The 21,466-nt window shown below is 44.6% G+C and overlaps 1 protein-coding gene across 7 annotated transcripts in view; it reads left to right on the top strand.

Annotated features, from left to right (window-relative positions):
- The window catches only part of ZDHHC8 (zinc finger DHHC-type containing 8), a 109,467-nt gene that overhangs the window by 77,645 nt on the left and 10,356 nt on the right, over window positions 1-21,466 (top strand). For 6 of the 7 annotated variants that reach the window (XR_003535171.1, XR_003535170.1, XM_027689302.1 and 3 more), the window contains exons 2-9: window positions 3,607-3,728; window positions 7,862-8,019; window positions 11,113-11,285; window positions 12,372-12,474; window positions 15,756-15,847; window positions 17,484-17,616; window positions 18,476-18,593; window positions 19,321-19,430. Coding sequence is in view for 5 of the 7 variants with exons in the window: in XM_027689300.1 (XP_027545101.1) it covers window positions 3,607-3,728; window positions 7,862-8,019; window positions 11,113-11,285; window positions 12,372-12,474; window positions 15,756-15,847; window positions 17,484-17,616; window positions 18,476-18,593; window positions 19,321-19,430 (1,009 nt within the window). In the remaining 2 variants the exon portion in view is untranslated. Of the gene's footprint in view, window positions 1-1,206; window positions 1,273-3,606; window positions 3,729-7,861; window positions 8,020-11,112; window positions 11,286-12,371; window positions 12,475-15,755; window positions 15,848-17,483; window positions 17,617-18,475; window positions 18,594-19,320; window positions 19,431-21,466 lie in introns of those variants that run through there. The other variant, XM_027689303.1, reaches the window with a different exon arrangement.

Below are 21,466 nucleotides of genomic sequence, written 5' to 3'. Positions count from 1 at the left end.
CTGGGGGGGGAAGCAGATGGATTTTGGTTCCTCTGCAAGCCCACGTCAGAGCCAAGACTAAAAAACCTGGTTCTTGAAATCCCAGACTCCATCCTCTGTGGCCTACTGCCTCTCTAAGCATGTGTAAGGCTTTAATGAAAAACACCAATCTTAATTTAGAGCAGGATTCAAGGGAACCGTCCTATTCAGTTACTTAATTATAGGTGAACTATAATTACAAGACACAAACATGCCTTGCTACAAAGCACCAAGCAGAAAAGCAGAAAGGATTATTTGTTGTTTAATTTAGCAGAGGAAGGCAGCTGATCATGCTTAAGTCTCTCTGACACCCAGCAAGTTGTGTGATCCTATTTGTTAATCTTTTTAACTTTCCGTTTTATTAGGATAGGGTTTCAAGAGCAAATAGGATAAATGAGATTAAATCTGTCACCCTGAATTACTCTCCTCTGACTTATGAACAGAGTCACTCTATGTAAGAGAAGTATAATTATGAGGGAGATGCTGCCTGTGTAATTGTGTGCTTTGTTGAGAGGAATTTGAGATCCCTGATTATCTCTGGGATTGCCGTGTGCTGGCCCTGAGTTTCCAAGGTAAACAAAGCCAAGGGAAGTTCCTCTGCTGAGCAGTTCTTGATGTAGCAGGGCTTGTACCTGCAACAGCAGCAACATTACCCTTCAGGTCTTCTGGTTCAAGTGAAGGATCCAAACTAACTTGGAGTAGGAGACACACACATTTATATAAAATAACTGGTTTGGGTTCACCAACCAAAAAAAGCTTTGAATCCTGTGTGTTGTTTATCTAGATTCACAGCAACTTCTGTTAGGAAAAAGCAAATGAAAAGTTCAGCTGGATTTGTCCCATGGATCGGCAGGGATATGCACAAAGTAAAAAGAAACTCACTACAGGTCCCACTCAGTCATTTCTGCAGATTCTTTCTTGAGGCAGAGGGGCAGAATCCAGATTTGCCTGATGGATTAGTGATAAAACAACCTGCTGGCCTTGGATTAGAGTTTCTGTTGTTTTGGCTAAAACTGTGTGTGCATTAGTGGAGAGGATGCATCATTTTTGTGAATCCTAGTATCAGTTTTATTTTCTTTTTCAGACCTTTTTTACAGTTACAAGCCAGGACTTGATCTCCACATCTGTTTTTATTGGCCAATCTAGTTCACAAATGAGGCCCCTTTTGTTCCATCTAATTTTATGTAATCTGTGATGCTGCATAAAGATTCTGGGAAGAAGAGATGGCAGGATTGTGAGCTGACCTTGTGGCTAGTATGTACAGTGACTCACTCTATCCTGTATTTCAACTTCCATGAAGTCTTTTCAGATACACTGTTCAGCCATTAAATGAGCTGTTCAGTTTAGCTTATGGCTAAAGTTTTTCCTAATATTTTGATATATTTGTTGTGAACATGACAAAGTAAATCACAAATGGGAATGTTAACAAATGCTTGCATTAATCATCTGAGACAGTCTCTCTCATTATAATCTCATTCAGAGTAACTAGTTGTCTGTAAGAAAGGGTTTCCTGTCCTTTAGTTTGCCAACTTATGTGACTCTGCTGCCAAGGAAATCTCTCCTCCATGCTTGACAAGCAATGGGGAACTTCATAATCTTTCTCTGTGTAGGCAGCTTCTTCAAGGGAAGAAATTAAGTCAGTCATGCCCATTACTGAATCTAATTTTACTATAATTTAGAGGGAAGAACCCTTCCCTGAGTAGAATTGATTCTATAACCGCTTACTTAAGGATTTATTTTGCTTTCCTCCAAAGGATGTGGCAGAAACTGTTGTTAGTGGCAGTGCCTGGCAAGGTCACTGCAGCACATTCCCTGGCAAGGGAGAAACTTCTGCCTTGCTTTGGTTTGCAGTCCCTGGCAGCTGCTCTGAGGCAAACTGAGCGTGGCAGCAGGTCAGCAGGACTTGTTGAAGTTCCACCTCTGGGACATGGAAGGGTCTCAGGGTACCTTGTGGTGTCAAGCTGTCCTCAGCTGGTTTGGTTTGTCCTTCTGCCCTAGTCAGCCTGCAGGTTTGGCCCTGGCCACAGACATGTCTTACTCTTGGCTTTACAGTTCATTCACCCTGGGTAGGATTGTCCATCTCTCCTCACTGCAGGTCGGGCTGATTGAAGCACACACAGGGAAAGGTCCTTTTGAAGGCAGTTTGCAGCAGTGTTAAAAGCCCAGCTACAGAGAGGAGGGGAGCACAAAACAATCTTTTCCCTTACTACTCACAGAGAAATGGGAGAAGAAAGTGTGGTGCCCTTCTACCAGTGGCCACAAGAGCATGTTTGACAGTGTCCTTTCAAGGTCAACACCGCCATTCTCAGCTGTTCAGAACAGCCTAGCAGTACAGGCCCAGTGAGAATTAGATCTGGAAGGAGGCTGCTTGTCTGTTGTTGTTTTCTCCTTCTGTCCGCAGCCCTCAGCCTGGCAGACAACCAGCTTCAGCTGTGGATGTAATTCAGGCAAAACACCATCCAGAAGACGTGGGCCAGGAGGGGATTTGTGCTAATGGCACCAAGGCATTGCTGCTGAGCAGCCTCTTTGGAGTAGTCCCTGCCTGTCAAGGCAGGTGGAAATCTGAGGGGAAACTCAGTCAGGGGTCTTTTTTCAAAGACACACTTGGTCCCACATTATTCTTTATTTATATTTGCAAAATTCATGAGGTTGATCAGATTTTTTTCCTTCTGCGACCCTGTAACACCAAACCTCCTCCTGCAGACAAGAGCAGTGGCTTTGGTGTGGTGTTTGGAGAGGCTGTGAATGGCTGAGGGAATGCAACTCTGCTTTTTGTTGGGAGAAGCTGCCTGCAAGGCAGGCTCTTTGCTGCCTCGAGCCTGCCCTTCCCTGCTGCTGGGAAGTGTTCTTTCTTTGCAGTTAGAACAATTTTCCTATAACTGACAGCCATTTCTCCATACTCTTCCCAAAGTCTCCTATTTTTTCCTCCTTCACCCTTTGTCTTCAGCTCCTCTCAGTTCTCACCAGGTGAGCAACAGGTCTTTCTGGTGTTTCTGAAAATTGTTCATTTGTGGGGTGCCCTCCACTTTCATTTTGATATTGCATTTTTATATTCTGCTGCCACCTGCAAAGCCCCTGCTTGGTCTGACAAAGCTTTCCCCCAAGGAGAGGTTTTGCAGTGCTGGTTCTGAGTGTTGCAAACCAGTCCTGGAAGCTTAGTGAGAAGCGAGTGTGATTCTCTTTGCCCCTGCTCTGGGGATCAGTGATTTGAATCCTGTTCTGCTTTACCCCAGTGAAAATTGAAAGTGACACCAACTGCAGCAAGGCCCTAGGGAAGGTGACAGAAATGCAACAATGGGATGAAGCTTTTCCACAGAGTAGCAAAATGCCAGGTTGCAAATAAGGCAATAGGGTGGAAAGGCCTGTGAGCCCTGGGAACAATGGTGCTTTCTGTGCTCTGGGACAAAGCAGCTTTACAGAGGGTGTTGCAGTGATCACTGGAAGTGGCTCTGTGGAAATTTCTGTTCCATTGCAGACCCAGCCTTGCTGCCTGGCCGTGGGGAGGGCCCGAGGGGAGGTGATGGTGAGCGGGCAGAACTCTGTGGCACAGCTGAAAGAGCCCTGACCCAAAACTTTTCTTCTCCACAGGTGCCCCTGGTTGACAAAAGCCATCTCCCCAGCCATCCCAGTGTACAATGGGCTCGTGTTCTTGTTTGTACTGGCAAACTTCAGCATGGCAACTTTCATGGACCCTGGAGTCTTCCCCCGAGGTAACAGGGAATGGGACTGGTGTGTGTGTGAGGGGGTGGGTTTGAAAATCCAAGCCAAAGGAGGTGCCAGGTATCCAAACACACTAGTTGCTAACTAATCCCCCTTTGTCTTTCCTATATTCTTTCTTATTCTGTTATTCTCAGCTGGCAGTAGAGGTGGGAGGGCAGTGAAGTGCTGGGTACCCTCCAACTCTCTTCTGAGCTCAGAGGTGTCACTTGGCCTTGCACTTGCTCAGACTGGCAGTCGGGGGCACGGGGTTGCTTCGGATGGTTCTCCTTGAACAGCTCTCCTGAGGGATGTGATTTTGATTGCTATCCCCTGTGTCATGCTGGCACATTGCATTTAAGTCACTGTCTTCACAATAGGTAGCAGAGCGTGGCAGAGGGGAGAGGCTAAACTTTCATCAAAGCAGACTTTCCAGAATACCTTAAAAGAAATGCAAAAGCACTGAGCACTAAAAAAGATAATGATTAAGGCTTGCCTTAGAGTGTCTAAAAATGCATACATTTAGAAATATATTCCTGCTTAAATTAGTACTGATTCACAGCTGATTAAATAGGATAAAGATCGCTTGGCTTTTGTAGTGGGAGCCACAGTGCAGCTATCTCCTTTAACACATCCTAATGAGAGAATTATCACCTCATTTTATCTGTCTTCCAATAATTATTCACATGCAGTTTGCAGCAGAGACTGCTCTAGGCAGTCTGTCTAAACCAATGGGTCTGTGCTATCTGCAAGCTGTGCTTTTTCACCTCTATTCACTGAATTCAATATCTATTTTGAATTGCTACCTGACAAGAGCCAGGTACTTGTCCTGCTGGCTTCCCTGAATAGCAAGTGCCAGGTTTCACCAGGTAGCAGAGTCTAATGATAAGCATCTGTCTGCCATTCCTTTCAGCTGAAGCTTCTGAACTCCTGATTAAGTGTTGCAGCACTCCAGTTAAGCAAATAATTGTATGTAAAGGCAAACTCAGGCAAAGGCAAGATTCAGTGACTTGAGCAAGATCAAGGTATTCAGTGTTATAGGCACTTAGAGGTACAAATGCTAGTGAGTTTGAAAAGAACTCAAGCACACAGAGCTTTTAAGGAGTTTCCTGGACTTTTTAGTTTCTTCCTCTCAGCAGAGACAGCAGGTGTTAATTAAACCTGTGTGGGATGTGAGGTTATTAAAGGCATCAGGGCTCTTTGCCTTTGGTCAGAGGAAAGATTAAATAAAGATGCTCAGTTCTGAAGATCTCAGGCTGGGAATGCAGCCCCTGTGTGCAGAGCAGTTCCCTCCCAGCAGAGCCTGCAGCCAGACACCCCCCTGCCCTGGGACTGAGCAGGACTGGGGCTGTTGGCAGTTCAGACCTTCCCTTGCACTTCTCCAGCTCCCTTTTGCAAACAGGTTCTTCATTTTGGGCTTTGTGTTTAAAGAAGAAACACCCAGGGAGATCAAGTAGAAACTCCCTCGTCACCTTCCCTCCCTTCCACCTCCCTTCACACAAGGGAGCAAAGCAGGAAGAGAAGGAACTCCTGGAGCTCACCACTCCTGTGGCTCTTTCTCTTCCCTTGTGGCCTTGGCCTTTTATCCCTGTGCTGTGCCTGTGCTTTGTGTGGAAGATGCTGGAAACAAGGGGAGTGGGGAAAGGACGAGGAAGGGGGTGATTCTTCCTGGAAGAAAGTGATGGAGTAGGAGTTCAGATGTGTGAAGGAAGCAAACTGATGAGGGAAAAGATGGAAAAGACTATAAATACTAGTGCTGGGAAGGAAGAGGAGAAGATGTTATTTCAGACCACAAGTGTGCATGTGAAGAAAGCTTATCACCACCCCCTGCCAGTGCCAGGAGTTCAGGGGTTGCAGGAGTGATTCAAAATGAATATACAATCGGTCTGTTTGCTTTCTGGTTTTGAAATTAGGTTTAGTCTTGTTGGTTTTCAAACTTCTTCACACGTTTCTAATAGTTAGGAATTTACTTCAAAACCAAAACAACAAGTGAGCAATACAGAAGCTGAGGTTCTAATGAAATCACAGGACAGCTTTAAGGAAGCAACCAAAAATCCTAAGGTATGCTATAAAAACATGAGATTTGTCTGCTCTGTGTCAGTGGATCTGAGTGTGAGAATCTGTGTAGTAAGATACATTCCTCTGTCAGTGTATCCTTCTGCTCAGGTCCCTGAAAACCGGAAATAAGCCCATTTCTGACTATGTCATATGAGCTTGCAGGTTCTCTGCAGATAGAACTTGGGCTGTGGAGACCCAGCTTTTTGAAGAGGGCCTCAATCAAACTCCCAGAGCCATTACTCATTTTTGAATATTTTTTTAATTTGGTGGCTCTCTGAATGTTTCTGGTGTGAATCAGGACTGGCTCTGTAATCCACCAAAATGAACGAGAAGGAAAGGAAGTGTGAAGTGACTGAAATTGGGGCTGCCCTGAAAAATCTGATTTACAGTCTAGGTTGAGACTGGCAGCGTTCAGTGCTGGCTAATTATAACCAACTACAAAGTGGCTTTCAGTATTTTTGATGTGAATCTGTTTTACACAAACTCTTGAACCGTGTGTGAATTCTGTGTTTAAATGCACACAGGTATATGGAATGTACAGACTTTGTCTGCATAGTCAGGCTTTTTACAAAGAGCTTAAATGGTTTGACTGTTCCAATGTCTTGTTTTCATCTGCCCACATGTATTACACAGCATGGGTAGGTTTATAATGGTATTGAAGAACCTACAGACTGTATTTATAGAAGTGCCTCAGGGATTTAGAGTCTAGCTCTCTCTGAGTCCCACTGCCTAGTTATGAAGGAAAATTATAGGGAATGGTGCCAGTACAGCACTCTGCTTCCACACACAAACGTTAATCCAGAGAATACTCCTGCAAGATAAATACTGTAGCTGAGCCAGATCCCAAGCTCGTCTCAGTGAAGGGAGAAATTCCCTCTGAAGTCAATGGAAATTGGATCACGATAACACATCTAGAGAAGATTTAATATAGAACTGAGTGACAGTAATTGATGCCCCGCTGGGACAATATTATCAAATTCCACCTAATTTGGAGCCAGTCAACCAATGCCAGCTGCACTATAATGTTTAACCAGGTGTTAAATAGAAGTGAGCTTCTTAGATTTTCTCTGTCAAGAGGAAACAAATAAAGATCACAGGAATCTAAAATAAAAGATGAACTTTCATGAACATCATTCTCATATTTTTTATCTTCTTCCCAATATTTGTCTATTACAGACAATCTTTTATTTTGTGCATTTACTTTTAAATGGACTCTTTTCTTAAACAGGGCAGTGCTTGGCTGAGATGATAAACCATGTGCCCTCTGCATTGTCCCTAATGAGGTGACTGTGATATTGTCATCCTCATCTTACTAATGGCAAAGAGAGGCTAAATGAGTGGCTCAGGGCCACAGGGGGAGAAAATTAAAATACAGGAGTTCCTGAATGCCAGTGCTGTGCTCAGATCAGTAAACTGTGCTGCCTTTGAGAGAGGTGGGATCTTCCCAGTTCCTTCCTGTTCCTAAAGCACGAGTGTTCCAGGTGGGCAGTGTGGAGGGGAGCACAGGCCTTGCTGTACAGGGGTAAGCACTGATGCAAGGACTTTTCATGGGCACGTGGCTATCCCACTGTGGCCTCAGACTGCCTGGAACAACAGGTCTTTGGGATGATTGAAGGTCATCTGGGTTGGTTTTGGGGGTTTGGGCTAGCACAACATTCTTCTGATATTTGCCTCTGTAATTTATTTCCCATTATGTGCTGATGAGGTGGCACGTAGGCTGGCATTGAATTAATCCCAAATGGATGCAGCAGAACTTCTCACAACCAGGGCTGGGGTGATTTCTGCCCCTTCCTTGACTCTGTGCTGCACCTCATCTTACTCATTCAGGTTGTAAATGCTGGCTAAGACAGGACTCAGACACCTCTCTCTGCCCAGGGACTGGTGGTCAGGCTGCACAGCCCCCCGGGGAGGTGCCCACACGAGCCCTGCTCACTGGAGTGTTCTGACAGCCCATCACTGCCCACTCTGGGATTGCTCTGACAACCCACAGAGCCCGTGCAGTGCCCCTGCACCCAGGCTACCGACAGGATGAGCTCTTTTCTCTTTGCTCTCTTTTATTCCCACTAACTTTTAGTTTTGCCTTGAGCAGCAGATGAAGATGAGGACAAAGACGACGACTTCCGAGCTCCGCTGTACAAGAACGTGGAGATCAAAGGGATCCAAGTTCGGATGAAGTGGTGCGCGACCTGCCACTTCTACCGCCCCCCGCGCTGCTCCCACTGCAGCGTCTGCGACAACTGCGTCGAGGTAACGCCCTGGGAACCCTGGGCACTGCAGCTGGGGCTTCCCACAGCATCCCACTTCTTGGAGGTTCACAGCTGTACTTGTTGCTGGACTCCTCCTGGGTGGTGCCCTCTGAAACCCAGCCCTCAGTTGTGTGTGCTACACGCACAGCTTGATGGCACCTTGGTCACCGGGGGGAATCAGAATGAACGTTTATAATGCTGGCTGTGTCTTCCTTGAAGTAGCCATGGGACTGTGGGTGTAAAACAAGGGGTGAGTGGGAGAGTCAGTTCAGAGGCAGAGTTCAGGAGAGCAGGAAATTCAGGGTGAACCTTTGTAACTTGTCGTGTGTGAGCTTAGGGCTCATCATTGGATTTGGAGCAAACTGGTGACTGCATTAGTGGACAAACAGAGAAGCAAGAACGGTGTGTGAGCTTTAGGAAAACCAAACTCAGGATTCAGGGAGTGGTTCTCCAGTCCCTGGAAGGAGCCCATTGTTTCAACACCCCAGCTCAGACTATGAACTCATTCATGTTTCTAATGTTGGTTGCTCTGAATTATGGGACTTTCCTGATTTTCGATACCCTTAAGGTCTGGGTGAGTCACAGGGATTTTTAAAAAATAACCCCCAACAGTAAATGTGCTTCTGGGCCACAGAATCTCCCAAACATGTAAGTACAGAGCACTGTGCTCACTGCAGTGTATTGCCAGGGGACACTTTTTATTGCTGAGCTAAAAATTTCACTTCTTAAGGATCATTTCTGCTGCAAGGTCTATTTTTTTTTTCAATAGAAAGATGAAATCTTTAATATGTCTAAAATATATTCAGCCGTGCCATTAAAATGAAAGGAATTACTAATCAGAGAAGGAAAAAATCCCCGAGTCAGCTGGAATGCTGTACACACTACCTTTGTCCTAATCCTCTTTGCCATAAGCGAGGGAATAGTCCCAAAGAAAGCAGCCAGTTACATGTGAGAGAAAGGCTGCCTGGATTTATCTTGTGTCAGTCAGTTTCCCCTTCAGGGCAATATATATCTAAGTTATAATTATCTGGAAGCAGTGCTGTGCCTGGGAACCATCGATAAATAGGACAGGGCTGTCCTGTTCTGAAAGGCTTTGGAAGGATGTGGGATTTTCAGAAGGCTGAGAGTAAGGGCTGCCAAGGTCCCTGGGCAGAGGGGAATAGCCACAGCTATTCATAAGTGGTGACACACAATTTGTTTAGGCTGCTGTGAATTTTTTGTAGAAAACCTGGATCATATATTCCTGGTTTTAAAACAGAAATGTTCTCACTGATTCTAGATCCTGAGGATTGTTTAGATGATGGTAAATTCTCAGTTGTCCCGTGGAATTTCTTTCTTCCGCCTTCCCCAGTGGCTGGGCATAAAAATTCATGTGCAACAAATGAAGTTTTCTGGGGAAAAGATTACTCAAAACTCAGTGGTATAAACACTTAAGTTTCATGCTGCCATAAAGCCTCCATGGAGTCAGTTCTGCAGCAGCAATGAACGTGGGAGAGAATCCAAAGGGAACCTGCAGAAAATAGCAGAAGGCAAGGTGACTCTGGGTAGCCCTCCAGAAATTCTATTGATAGTCAGGTCAGTTGAACATTCCCTGCTATTCTGGGGCACAAGTAAGAAGCTCTGCTTGTAATTAAATTATGACTGACGTGGAGGAATATAGGCAAAAAGCATTAATGACTTCTGAATCAATAAATCATGGTCTTAAACAGCATGTTTTATTGATTCTTGTGATGCTTATTTTCCACTCACCTGTCTATTTTAGGCCAGCACTGAGACAGTAGTAGGAGCCTCTCTGCTGATGTTCCCACAGATGTTCTCTGCTGATGTTCCCACTCAGGGTTGTAATTCTCGTGTTTTCACTCAGCCTAGAATGTACATTAAAAATTCTTTTCCCAAATATAAAACTTTTGAACTAATTTGATAAAAATGCATAAACAACAAAAGCAGACAACACTTGCAGAAACAAAACCAGTTAAAAGCCTGAAGCCTGCTGTTACCAGAGGGAGCCAAAAATGGATCTGTGACGAAAGTAGTCGATTTTTGTTTTCTTTACTGAAATGTTTGCAGTGGGTACTTATAGTTTCATACTCCAGAGGTATTTTGGGCTGCATACAACCAGATTTGCTTAACTGACAGATGCTACGTCAGCATTTCAGATACAGCCTGAAATGATATTTATTAAATTGCCCCTGCCATTTTTAATGTGCTTTGAGAAAGCTCTAATCCATTTTCTTGTATTTTGTAAATTTTTGGTAAATACATTGTGCAAAACTTAGAAATATCAAACCATCATTGAGCAGTGTTTAAAAACAGCATTACCACAAAGCAAATAAACAGTTCTCTTGCTGATGCAGGGAGTGTGTCATGTCTGTTCTGCAGAACACAGAGGTGAGAAGGGGTTATTTCTTGCACCTGATCTTGTCCTCACGTCAAGAATAATCCCATTGAAGGCAGTGGATTTACATGCTTACAGAACTCTGTAAAGGCCCCTGAAAGGTGTCTCTGGCTTGCCCTCATTATTAAATCTCCTATTAAAAGGCATTTGGTCTTTTGACTGAGACAAATAGTCAGGTTTGGGTTCATAACTGTAAATGAACCTGTGCAGGACTTTGCCTGTGTCTGATCCAGCTGTTGCTTTTCTTTGTGGATCTGCTTGGTAAAAAGGTATATTTGGTGATGTCCATTGTTGAGAGTGGATTAATTCAGTGATATATAAATACTGAAATGTGGGGCAGGGAATTCTGCAGCAGTATTGCATCTTGAAACCATTCCAGGTTATAATAACTTCATTGGAATTGACTCATGCTAAGGATGATAAAAAATTAGGGCTTCTGCTGCTAGCAGATAAATAGACTGTCTTTTTTTATATATATCCTCTCTTCAAACCTCATAAACACTCAAGTACCTCTCCATCCATAGACAGAGAAACAACTTGTTCCTAAAAAGAGTCTTACAAAGATAGTCAAGCATTTTGTAAAGCTGCAGAACTAGTCTGATGTAATTTTACATGACAGTGGTTTAGATTCATCTCTAAGACAATGTATTTTCTTTCACTGTTTGGATATTTTTCCCTGTGTCTCCCTTTCTTTACAAGGACTTTGACCATCACTGCCCGTGGGTCAACAATTGCATAGGACGGAGGAACTACCGCTATTTTTTTCTCTTCTTGCTGTCCCTAAGTACACACATGGTTGGAGTGTTCACCTTCGGGCTCATCTTCGTGCTGAACCACATGGAGAGGCTGGGAGCAGCCCACACCACCATCACGTATCCTTCTTTCTGGCCTTCCAAGACTCAGGGTGACTGAGGAAAATGTGAAAGAAAGAATGTGAGGATTTGTCCTCCTGGAGCTGCTGGGGCCTCTCCTGACCCCCCAGTGCAGGTTTTCCTCTGTCCCCATGGTGCTGTGTTCACCTCCTTTACTCCAGAAACTGTGGCTGACCTTTTGTGTGTCTCAGTCTTTGTCGTGACAACCCAGCAGAAGGATGTGCTGCCTCCCTGAATTTTACTCACAGTCAGGTGTGACTCAGAGCTGCTGGGTGCTGTTTACTGTGTTTAAAACTCTGTCACTGTATTCTAGAGCAGAGTTTGCTCTGGGAGCAGCCCCTGCCTGCTGGTGTAGTGCTCTGAGGGGTGTCACTGCTCGTACTGGAGCAGTGCAGAGCATTCCTTACAGGATGGTTGGAGCCAGAGTCAATGAGTTCACAGTACTTTTTACTAACTCAAGGGTAAGGACTCAGACTAGGAGCAGATGGACTTCACCTTGAGATAAAGTTTAGTTGGCCTTGCTGAAGGTGAGGCACCAGTGTAAGAAGGACGTGGACCTGCTGGAACAAGTCTGGAGGAGCCCTCTAGGATGCTCAGAGGGCTGGGGCACCTCTGCTGTAAAGACAGGCTGAGAGAGTTGGTGTTGTCCAGCCTGGAGAAAGCCCTGGGGAGACGTCAGAGACTCTTTCAGTGCTTAAAGGGGCTACAGGAGAGCTGGGGAGGGACTTGGGTCAAGGGCCTGGAGTGACGGGACAAGGGGCTTTAAACTGAAGGAGAGCAGGCACAGATTAGATATGAGGAAGAAATTCTTCACTATGAGGCTGGGGAGGCCCTGGAACAGGTTGCCCAGAGAAGCTGTGGCTGCCCCATCCCTGGGAGTGTCCAAGGCCAGGTTGGACAGGGCTTGGAGCAACCTGGGCAGGGGGTGGAATGAGATGATCTTTAAGGTCCCTTCCAACCCACACCATTCTGTGACTCTCTGACATTCTCCTTGTTTCCAAGATTTTTTCCCTCCTTTTCCTCTCCCTGTCTTTCACGGCCTCTTTTGCCCTCAGCCATCCCAGTTTCTTTAACTCCTGGCTGCAGGATGGCTGTCATGTGTGTGGCTGGGTTGTTCTTTATCCCAGTCATTGGTCTCACTGGCTTCCACATTGTTCTGGTGGCCCGAGGGCGCACAACCAATGAACAGGTAAGAAGCAACCCCTTCTCTGTGTTTGTGGCTGAGCTGTGGAGTTGGGAAGGAAAGTCAGCAAGTCAGCTTGGGTAAAGCAAAAAAATGATCCAAATCTTAGCAGTAACACTCTTACTGGAGCTTTTGTGAAGATCTAGGAAGATTGCCAATTTTTTTTTATTTTCAGATTTTTTTTTAATGCACTACAGGCAAAGATTTCCCCTTTCTAGCCACAGAGAATCATCCCAGGCTTATTTATCATTTAAAATCCACTCATGGCCTTGAAATAGGTTTTATGTGGTGAATACCATCCACCCCAGAAGTTCAAACTTTATGAGTCAGACTGAACAATCCATGAGACTGAGTGAAAGAAAGAAAGGAAAAGATTAAATCATGCCTTTGCCCTGTCTCCTGATATTTTGAACTCCCCCAGCAAGCCCACACTGCACATAATAAGGTCTGAGTTAGCTCTTTGTCTCTCTCTTGTTGTCCTGTGTCTGAGCACACACACACTCAGCGCGATTGTGCCCAACTTGTTTTGCTTCTCCAAACCAAGTGCCAACACAGCTTCTTGTGCCAAACAGGCTGTGAAACCTGAGCTCCCCTGCAGTCCCTGCAGTGTCCATGATGCACAGCCCCTGTGGGGTGATCAGACCCACACGTGCACATGGATGGCTCGGTGTGGGTGACAGATCCAGGCTGGGGTCAGTGGCACGTCCCGGCTGCTCCTGAGGGCACCCTTGGCACTGGGGCAGGCACTGCCAGCCAGCTCACACAGCCCTTCCAGCCACGTGCCCCAGGCTCATTAGCTGGGTGCATTCTGGCTCCTTACCCTGCCACAGCTCCAGCTCCAAAGCACCCCTCACATCGGGGCTTTTTTCACCTTTTGTGCCCCGTCATACTTCTTTTCCCTTGTGGTTTGTTCCTTTTTCAGGTGTGTTTTTGCTGCCCTTGCACCCATGGGTGCTCTGCAGCTCACCCTGAGCTGTCCTGGCAGTGCTGGGGGCTGCTGGCTCCCTGCCATGGGAGCTGCAGGGCTGCCACTGGAGACATCTGTCTGAGGCCAGGCCCTGTAAACTGAGATGGCATTGTGTCCTGTCCCACCAGAGACAATAAAAACTCTGATCCACAATAGTGGGGGAGGTTTACATAAGCAAGGAGTCTGAAGTCATCCTGAACAGTTGCCTAACATGGCCTTTGAACAAAGCAGGCTCCCATAGCTGTCATCTCCAAATGCTTCTCTCTGTCCTGCTCAGAATCATCTGCTCTTCATTTTAAAATTGATTTTGGCCAAGTATTAGGCTTGATAGTGCTTACAATAGTAGCACGAAACTCAGGGCATTTTGGACTCCTGGCCCAAATCCTGGTTTGCCTTAGGCTTGTCTTTGTGCAGAGATGAAAATTTTAGGCTGAGGAAGAAGGAAAAATTTAACTTCAAAAAAACTAGAATTTAACTTCTTGTCTTTGTGGCTGCACTAACATTTGGGAAGGTTGAGAATTTCTCATTTAACTTGATTGAAGCAACTGTTAGAAAATGTATCCTAGCTTGGATTGGTTTCCTGAGCTACCAAACCACTTGAGATTTAATTTATCTTCCCATGCCATTCTGAAAATTAAATATGATCTGGTCTTAATTTCTGTTTAGTCATATGTAGTGGCTATCTGTAACTGGAAGATGGATGTTCCCAGCCTTCAGGTCCCTTTCAAAGGAAGTATATCTAAGTAATTAGAGCACCAGACCAGGAGTGATGGATATGAGATCTGCTCCTGGATTTGCCACTGTTCTAAAACATTCACTTTTTCCCTACAGCCAGTGTTGATTCTCTTTTGTTTCACTGGTAGTTATTTGTTGTCAGCTTTCCAGTTGCAATATGCTCCTTTTCACTTGTCCTCTTTTCCCAGTGCATTTTATAGGCCAGTGGCACAGACATTTTTGGGTTTTTGCTGCAAATTTTTGGTATTTGTTCATTCCAGAGTTTGTTCTGAGCATTCATAGTAGGCAGACTGTGATTTAAATGTGCATGGTGCCTGAGTTTAGATGTTTGTGAGCTTTCTGAATGCCTCTGAAATTCTTTTATGGAATCAAAATAACCCATAGTCCAACATCTGCTTATATCCTGGTATTTTTAGTTTCTGAATAGAGTAAATAAATATCCTTCCTTCTGAGACTGCTTTCTATCAGTGGATTTCAAACTACTTTAGAAACCAAATTGATATAATTAGTACTGTAATCTGTGAGTTAGAGAAATTTTGTTTTCATATTGTGTTTGAGAAAATGGGCACAGAGAGATAAAATGCTTTGCCAGCATCTGGCACAATTCAGCTTAAGCCTGGGATTGAATGCAGATGTGCCAAAGAGCTCAGGCCCATGTTTTAGTCATCAGGTTGCTCTTCCAACTCTCAGAACTTCCAGCATATCTCTCTTGGCCTTTTCAAGAGTTTTGTTATATCAACAATGCCAGCAGAATATATTGCAAAGTCACTTAATAGCTGTTATTTCATGTGAAAGCAATTAAAGTATTTCTGGTACTCTGTAAACCCGGTGCTCCATCAGAACTATGAGCTGATTAAAAAGCCTTACATGCAAACAGCAACAGTAATGCTTTTAGAGGCAACCACTATTAATCTCCCTGGCTTTATTGGTATCTGTCCCCATATGGTTACTTTCAAGTATCTGTGTGTAGAGTACAAACTCTTTATAAAGCCTGTGAAGCCTTGAATGGATCCCTCCAGTCTAACGAGGCTTGGCTTTTATTAAACGTGCTCATTTCCAAGCAAACATTGTAATCACCGGGGAGTTCCTGGCACCCTCCTGCACAAAGCAGTGGTTTGTACTGATTGCTGCTAGGGAGGGGATCTGAGGGAGAGGAAACATTGCTCTCATCCAGCATTACAGACGTGGATTTGACATTCCTGTTGGTTTGGAGAGGACTTGCCAAGGCAGGGGAGTGGAAGTGTCGGGAATGAAAGGAGCTGAAATGGGCTGTCTGGCTGAGAGCAGGCACAAATCCAGGCAGGAGCAGCATGGAGAGGTGAACATGTGCACTTTGAAACCCAGTCACACTGAGCACACTGTCCTTTTGGGAAGAATCTTCATTTGAGTGCCTCCTGGCTGGAATGAGCTGACAGAGGTGATGTGTTAGAGCTGGAGAGAGGAAGTGCAGCATTCAAAGTAACATGATCCGTTTGGGAAGGACAGAAGGGTCAGAGCAAGGCAGACTTGTTCTTGGCTTTCTGAGGGTGGGATGATGACTTTGATATAACCAGAGGTTTGAGCACTGTCCTGACTGTGTTTCCAGGTGACAGGGAAATTCCGTGGGGGAGTGAATCCTTTCACCCGAGGCTGCTGTGGGAATGTGGAACACGTGCTCTGCAGCCCCTTGGCTCCCAGGTAGGAGAAACCCTGGCAGCTGGGAGTGAGGGGGGTAGAGCAGCTGTTGGGACAGAGGAAGAAAATGTGCTCGGTTGGGCTCACAAGCCAAAGATCATTGATGAAATAAGAGCAAAAGCGAAACACTGCCAAGGGCAGAGTTCTGTGGTGGCTCTTCCCTCTTGCATGGCTGTGACCTGTCCAAGCTTGCTTCATGTAATTCACCACCCTTATCCCAGAAATACTTATTTGGAATGAGCATGTCAAATTATGTCAAGAGCTGATACCCTTGTCTTCAACAACTTGTTTATCCAGTGGATATCAGTAACAAGGGAGGTTTCCATATGTTGTCATATTCCCCACACGACTTCTTTCAAGGTCTGGTCTGCTGGAGAAAAGGAAGGAAGCTAAAATCAGCCTTTCTTCTTAAGACTTAAATCTAATTTAAGTCTTCTGTGGTTTTCAATCTCACTGGCACTTCCATTATCATAAAACAGATCATCGATGAGGTCTGCATCATGGAACTTGGGATTTTATTAATGGCTTTCTATTTTTGGGGAAATGGATTTATTGTGCCACATTTTGAAATCAGGATCTTAATGCAGGAGATAGATGGACTATAAATATCCTGGGTGCTGAGCTGTCCAGCCTGCAAGCGTGTTAATAATCTTACTACAAGACTTATTTGAGCCTTTTCAGGGTATTGAGCAGTTCCAGACCCTGACACTGTTATCTGCCTTTTTTCCCCCCTTTATTATGCAACAGGTAAGTCCTAAAGGATTGCTACATGTGTTAGTGTAAAGACACTGAAGTAGCTGCTTCTCAAACTTATCAAAACATGAAAATCAGGTCAAGATACATTAGAAGAGCCAGATGTTAGAAGCTGTGAGACACTCCTATTAAGAGAGGGGTGTAAGTACCATCACTGTGGCTGTTCACAGAATTGTAGCAAGCAGGACTTCAGTGTTTGGTGAAGACCTGTTCACATTGCCCTGCATATTGAAATCACTGAGCCATCAGTACTAGAATGTTCTGTTCACTACAAAAACCAGAGAAAGCTGGTGTGTGTCTTGATGTTTAGGCATTGTACAGCCACTGGCCACTTTCACTTACAGAATTCTATTCCACTGGAAAGAAATTAGAGATCTGAAGTCAGCCATTTCCCTTCAGATTTGTTGCTTCCTACAGACCTGTCTGCCTCTTTTACCTCCATTTATTTGAACACTAAACATGCCTCAGAAACAAGTCACCTTGTGGTAAGTTAGAACTGGCAGCACATCATCTTCTCCATGGTAACTCCCCACGTGCTGGGTCTTATTCCCCCAGTCACAGACTCCCACTGCAGGGCAGCTGGTTCATGTTCACTGGGTGAGATCTGTTGGTGATAGGCCTCTCTTGCTCTCTTCATGCTCTTGTCCACCAGTGCTTTAAAAATTGTGCTTTCTTACTGCATCCTTTAATTTTGCTCACTAAAAAAGCCCCATTGATCTTTTTACTGCTGTTCAATTATCACATCCGTTGAAATAAATGGAGGTTGCTTACCTAGATTCTGACACATTCTTAAATCATACCCTGGAAGCAGGAAGATTTGCTCGTCTCTAAACCTCGTTCTTAGATTATTGTTTATTTTAATGATGACTGTTGCCCAATGAATCAGGTACGTAGTGGAGCCCAAGAAGAAGCAAGCTGTGAGTGTGAAGCCTCCTTTCCTCAGACCTGACTTGTCTGAGCGACAGATCACAGTGAAGATCAGTGACAATGGGATCCAAGCCAACCTCAACCGGAGCAAGGTGAGGAGCCTTCAGGAGTTGCTTGGGAAGGGCAGGGATTGGGCATCATCAAGGGATATGGGAATGAATCTGTCACTGACAAATCTCTTTGAGATGATGATGTATTTCTTGGAGAAGGTGATAGAGGTTGAGTCTTGTCGTGTACTTCATCCTCTGAAGGTAACCCAGGTTCAGCAGCAGCAGCTCTTGATCCAGGAGCAGTGGGTAACAGGCAGCTCTAGAATGGAAAGCCTCTGGGCTTTGCAGTGGTTATTTTCTGTCCCAACAGTTGTCATCTCTTGATGTTCAAATAAATTTTAATGAAACCCTGTACCACCAGGTCAGCTTTTCTGTTCCAAAGAACGTTCCGAGCTTCCAGGCTGCAGGAACACTTGTGGTCCAGTGAAAGGAATATTGACTCAGAAGCTGAGTTCTCTTATCTCCTCTTCTTTCTTCACTTTCTTCTGGCGTGAAATAGAGAGAAGGATTTGTTTAGTGCATTCAAAAGAAGCCAACTTGCAAGATTATTGTGGATAGTTACTTCTTACAGTCTTTGGAGAGTTGCTTGCTGAGAGCTACCTGGAAAGTTGCTGAGAAATGCTAGAAAACACCATTGTCTTCTACCACATATGAACTAGTGTGATGATAATGGTGTTTAGCATGCCAAGTAGACCAGCACAGTGCAGTTAAAATTATACTGGCTTGTTCTGACAGTGCTGATTTGACATGTGACAGTCCTGGTCTGCAGTGGATGCTAAATCCTGCTTGTCCTTATAGGTATAGGTAGTTCTTGTTCTGTGGTACATCCAGCACTCTGACACGTGCTGTTGTTTAACCAAGTTTCATGCAATGATTGATTTTTTTTTTTAATAATTTTCAGTCTAAAATTAGCCTGGAAGGTCTGGAGGATAAAAGTATGGAGGGCCAACCACCTCTCCCACCCAAAGGAGATCCAAGCAAGTACTCGGAGCTAAAAGGGCAGCTGGGTGCCAGTGAAGGTATAGTTGCATGATCAGTGGTTTATTTTTATTAATAAGAAAATATTTCAGCCTATTTAAAAAGCCTGTGGTATTCTTTCAAAATATTAATGGGACCTGGGTGAAGGGTTTTTTTCTGTTTATAGGAGTTCCAAGCTAGGGGAATTTACAGCAGGAAAGGGAGAGAAAAGTCAGCTTGAAGTGGTTAATTCAAACCTAGGTTGGATATTTCTATCAGTTTTGCAGAGTTTATAAACTCTTTTAAACCCCTTTTTAAATTTTTGATAATATTTAAATGAAAAATGTAATTTTGAACTAAGGAATCAGAATTATTAGCATTACAAACTGAATTATTTAACTTCTGAAAATGTGAACTTAACACCTTGATGCTATTAGAAAAACCTTTTTTTTTTGTCAGATAAATCCAGTAGCTGATTTCAGCCCCAAAGATCTAGTATTTCAAATTAGGCAAAATTACTACTCACCAAAATATGTCACCCCACCTAATATACTATACCTTGTTTCTTCTTCTCATTACCTTGCTGATCTGGCAGCAATGTGCTGTTACTCCCACAGGGGCTCCTTGATTTTTGTGGAATTCTGCATAAAAGTACTGCAGGTTCTGTTCTTCCCAGAGCAGATCTGTTTGTGGAGGACCACGGACAGGGAGGAGTGATGGATGGTAGCTTTCTGTCCACACCCATTCTAACAGAAATTTAAAATCTAATCATTTTTTCTTCTTTTGCAGAAGGTGGCCTCTCACCCAAACTCATCAGCCCCCCCACCCCTGCCATGTACAAGTACCGACCAGCTTTCAGCAACAACCCCAAAGTTCACTACCACGCCACGGCCGAGCAGGTGAGTGAGCCCGGGGGGGTCTGCTCCCAACCAGGGCACTGTGGAGCTGGGGATGAGCTCCCTGCCAGGCCCCAGGGAGTGTCAGAGTGTCAGAGTTAGTCAGGACACGTGGCACTGTTGGGTGACACTGCATTATTGTCACTGTGCTCCCCATGCACACATGGCTGATGTCACAGCTCTCCTCTGCTGAGTGTGACACGTCTGTCCTGCTGCTGGGCCTGTCCTGCTGCTGGGCCACTGTCTGGGCCTGATCCTGAGAGGCTGACAAGTGTCACCTCCCACTGGCTTCTCCTGACACAGGAGCTGGGCATGCTGAGCTCTCCTCTGGATCAGACCCCTCAGCCAACAGTCACCATGCTCATGGATTCCTGAAGATGGCAGCTTGCAAAACAGAAAGAACTTTTAAAACATCCCAAGAGATATTTTAGTTAAAATTAGTGGAAGACTCCTCGTGTTTGACCTTCCTTAGCACCTTTTCAACACAGTTGAGTTATATGGAAAAAAAACACCTTCCTAGCACTTGGCATCATTTTCTCCTACAAAAAAACCTGAGGTCCACAGAATTAGAGAGATATGCTCTGGATTTTTGACAGTTTTCTCTTTTTTTTAGGAGTTTTGGAGCGTATTTTCTCATGGATTTATTGAAAATATTCCTTGGCCCCCAGGACCTGAGAACAGGAGTTTGAAAATCACTGGTCTAACTTGTATATTTGCACTACGTATCCAAATCTTCACCCACCAGTGGAGATGCCCTTAAAACACACACACCACACACAGGGCAGTTTTCTTACCATTAATTTCATCAACCCCTCCAGTGTCACCCCTGGAATAACAAGAAGGGGGTGATAGGAAGGAGTGATGTGAATGCAGTAAGAAGAGGAAGATATGGTAGAGAAATATAATTGTCTGCAGCAACACTGTAGTGAGAAGAATGTTCCTTAAATGGTGAGAAAAGCTTTTTGTGAATGCTTCCCATTTTGAAAAGAAAGATGGTGATAGATGGTGGAATTCCAGCTACCACCATGTTCAAGTTTTAGTCTTACTGCAGGAATGGTAAATCTTATTCTCTGGACTTGTCCCCTTAGTGAAGGAAAGATTGGCTCGTGAAAGGGAACTCGAGAACAACAGTGTGTTTCTGTATCCTAAAAGTTTAATATCCTATCATTTTCACTTTATTACATGAAAAATGGCTTGACATCCAATTGAAAATATTCTATTTACAGGCATCATCCAGCAATTTTGAGCTGTGTAAACCACGGCATTCTGAGTCATAATGCCAAAAGTCAGAGAGCCAAGGAAGGCAGGCTTGTTTTATTCATTCAGCCCAGAGCCAGAGATGCAATATAGATCCAGGAGAGGTTCTGGTTAGGCCAGGAGCCTGGGCAGTGCTGGGAAGTGATAACAGGGTCCAGCACCTTCACTCTGAGTTGCTGTTTCGATCCTGACCTACAGCAGTGCTGTTGCTCTGGGCTGACTGGTGTGAATACAACCAGCTCTGGGGGCTTGTTCAGTTTTGTAGCAGTCACAACTATCCAGTAGTCAGGTGGGAATATCCTGGAGTGGAGTTCACTTGGCAGGCTGATGGGAGGGCATGGCTTTGTCTGCCAAGCCTGAGCAGGGCACAGAGGGAAGGAGTCAGGCCTGGCTGAGGGATCCCTTGGTGTCTGTTCTGTGTCACTTCTTCACCTGTCACTGTGATTCTGCTTTTGAGCAGCAAAAGCTGGTAGGAAGGAGGGATCAGGACAGAAGAATAAGTAGCGCAAATAAATCACGTCCTTGCTCTCTCATCCTCCTCTACAGGCTGCCACTTGGTCTCCTTTTTCCAGAGAAGGCCAAATTTAGCACCATGCTCTGGAAGAGAGTGAGCTGTTTTGCATATTTCTCTATCTTCCGACTCAAAGAAAAAAAACCTTTAAAAGCTTCACAATAAAACAGATTTTTATAATTCAACTTTTTCCTTATAGCTTTCCTTTGAAAGAAACTAGATAAAGAACAACCTGTGTTGGCTGCATTTGTGATTAAATATGTGACTGATA

The sequence above is a fragment of the Neopelma chrysocephalum genome, unplaced genomic scaffold (assembly GCF_003984885.1).
Source record: "Neopelma chrysocephalum unplaced genomic scaffold, ASM398488v2 Primary Assembly neopelma1_77, whole genome shotgun sequence".
In the NCBI taxonomy this organism is placed as follows: Eukaryota; Metazoa; Chordata; class Aves; order Passeriformes; family Pipridae; genus Neopelma; species Neopelma chrysocephalum.
This window is presented reverse-complemented; position numbering and strand designations above follow the sequence as displayed.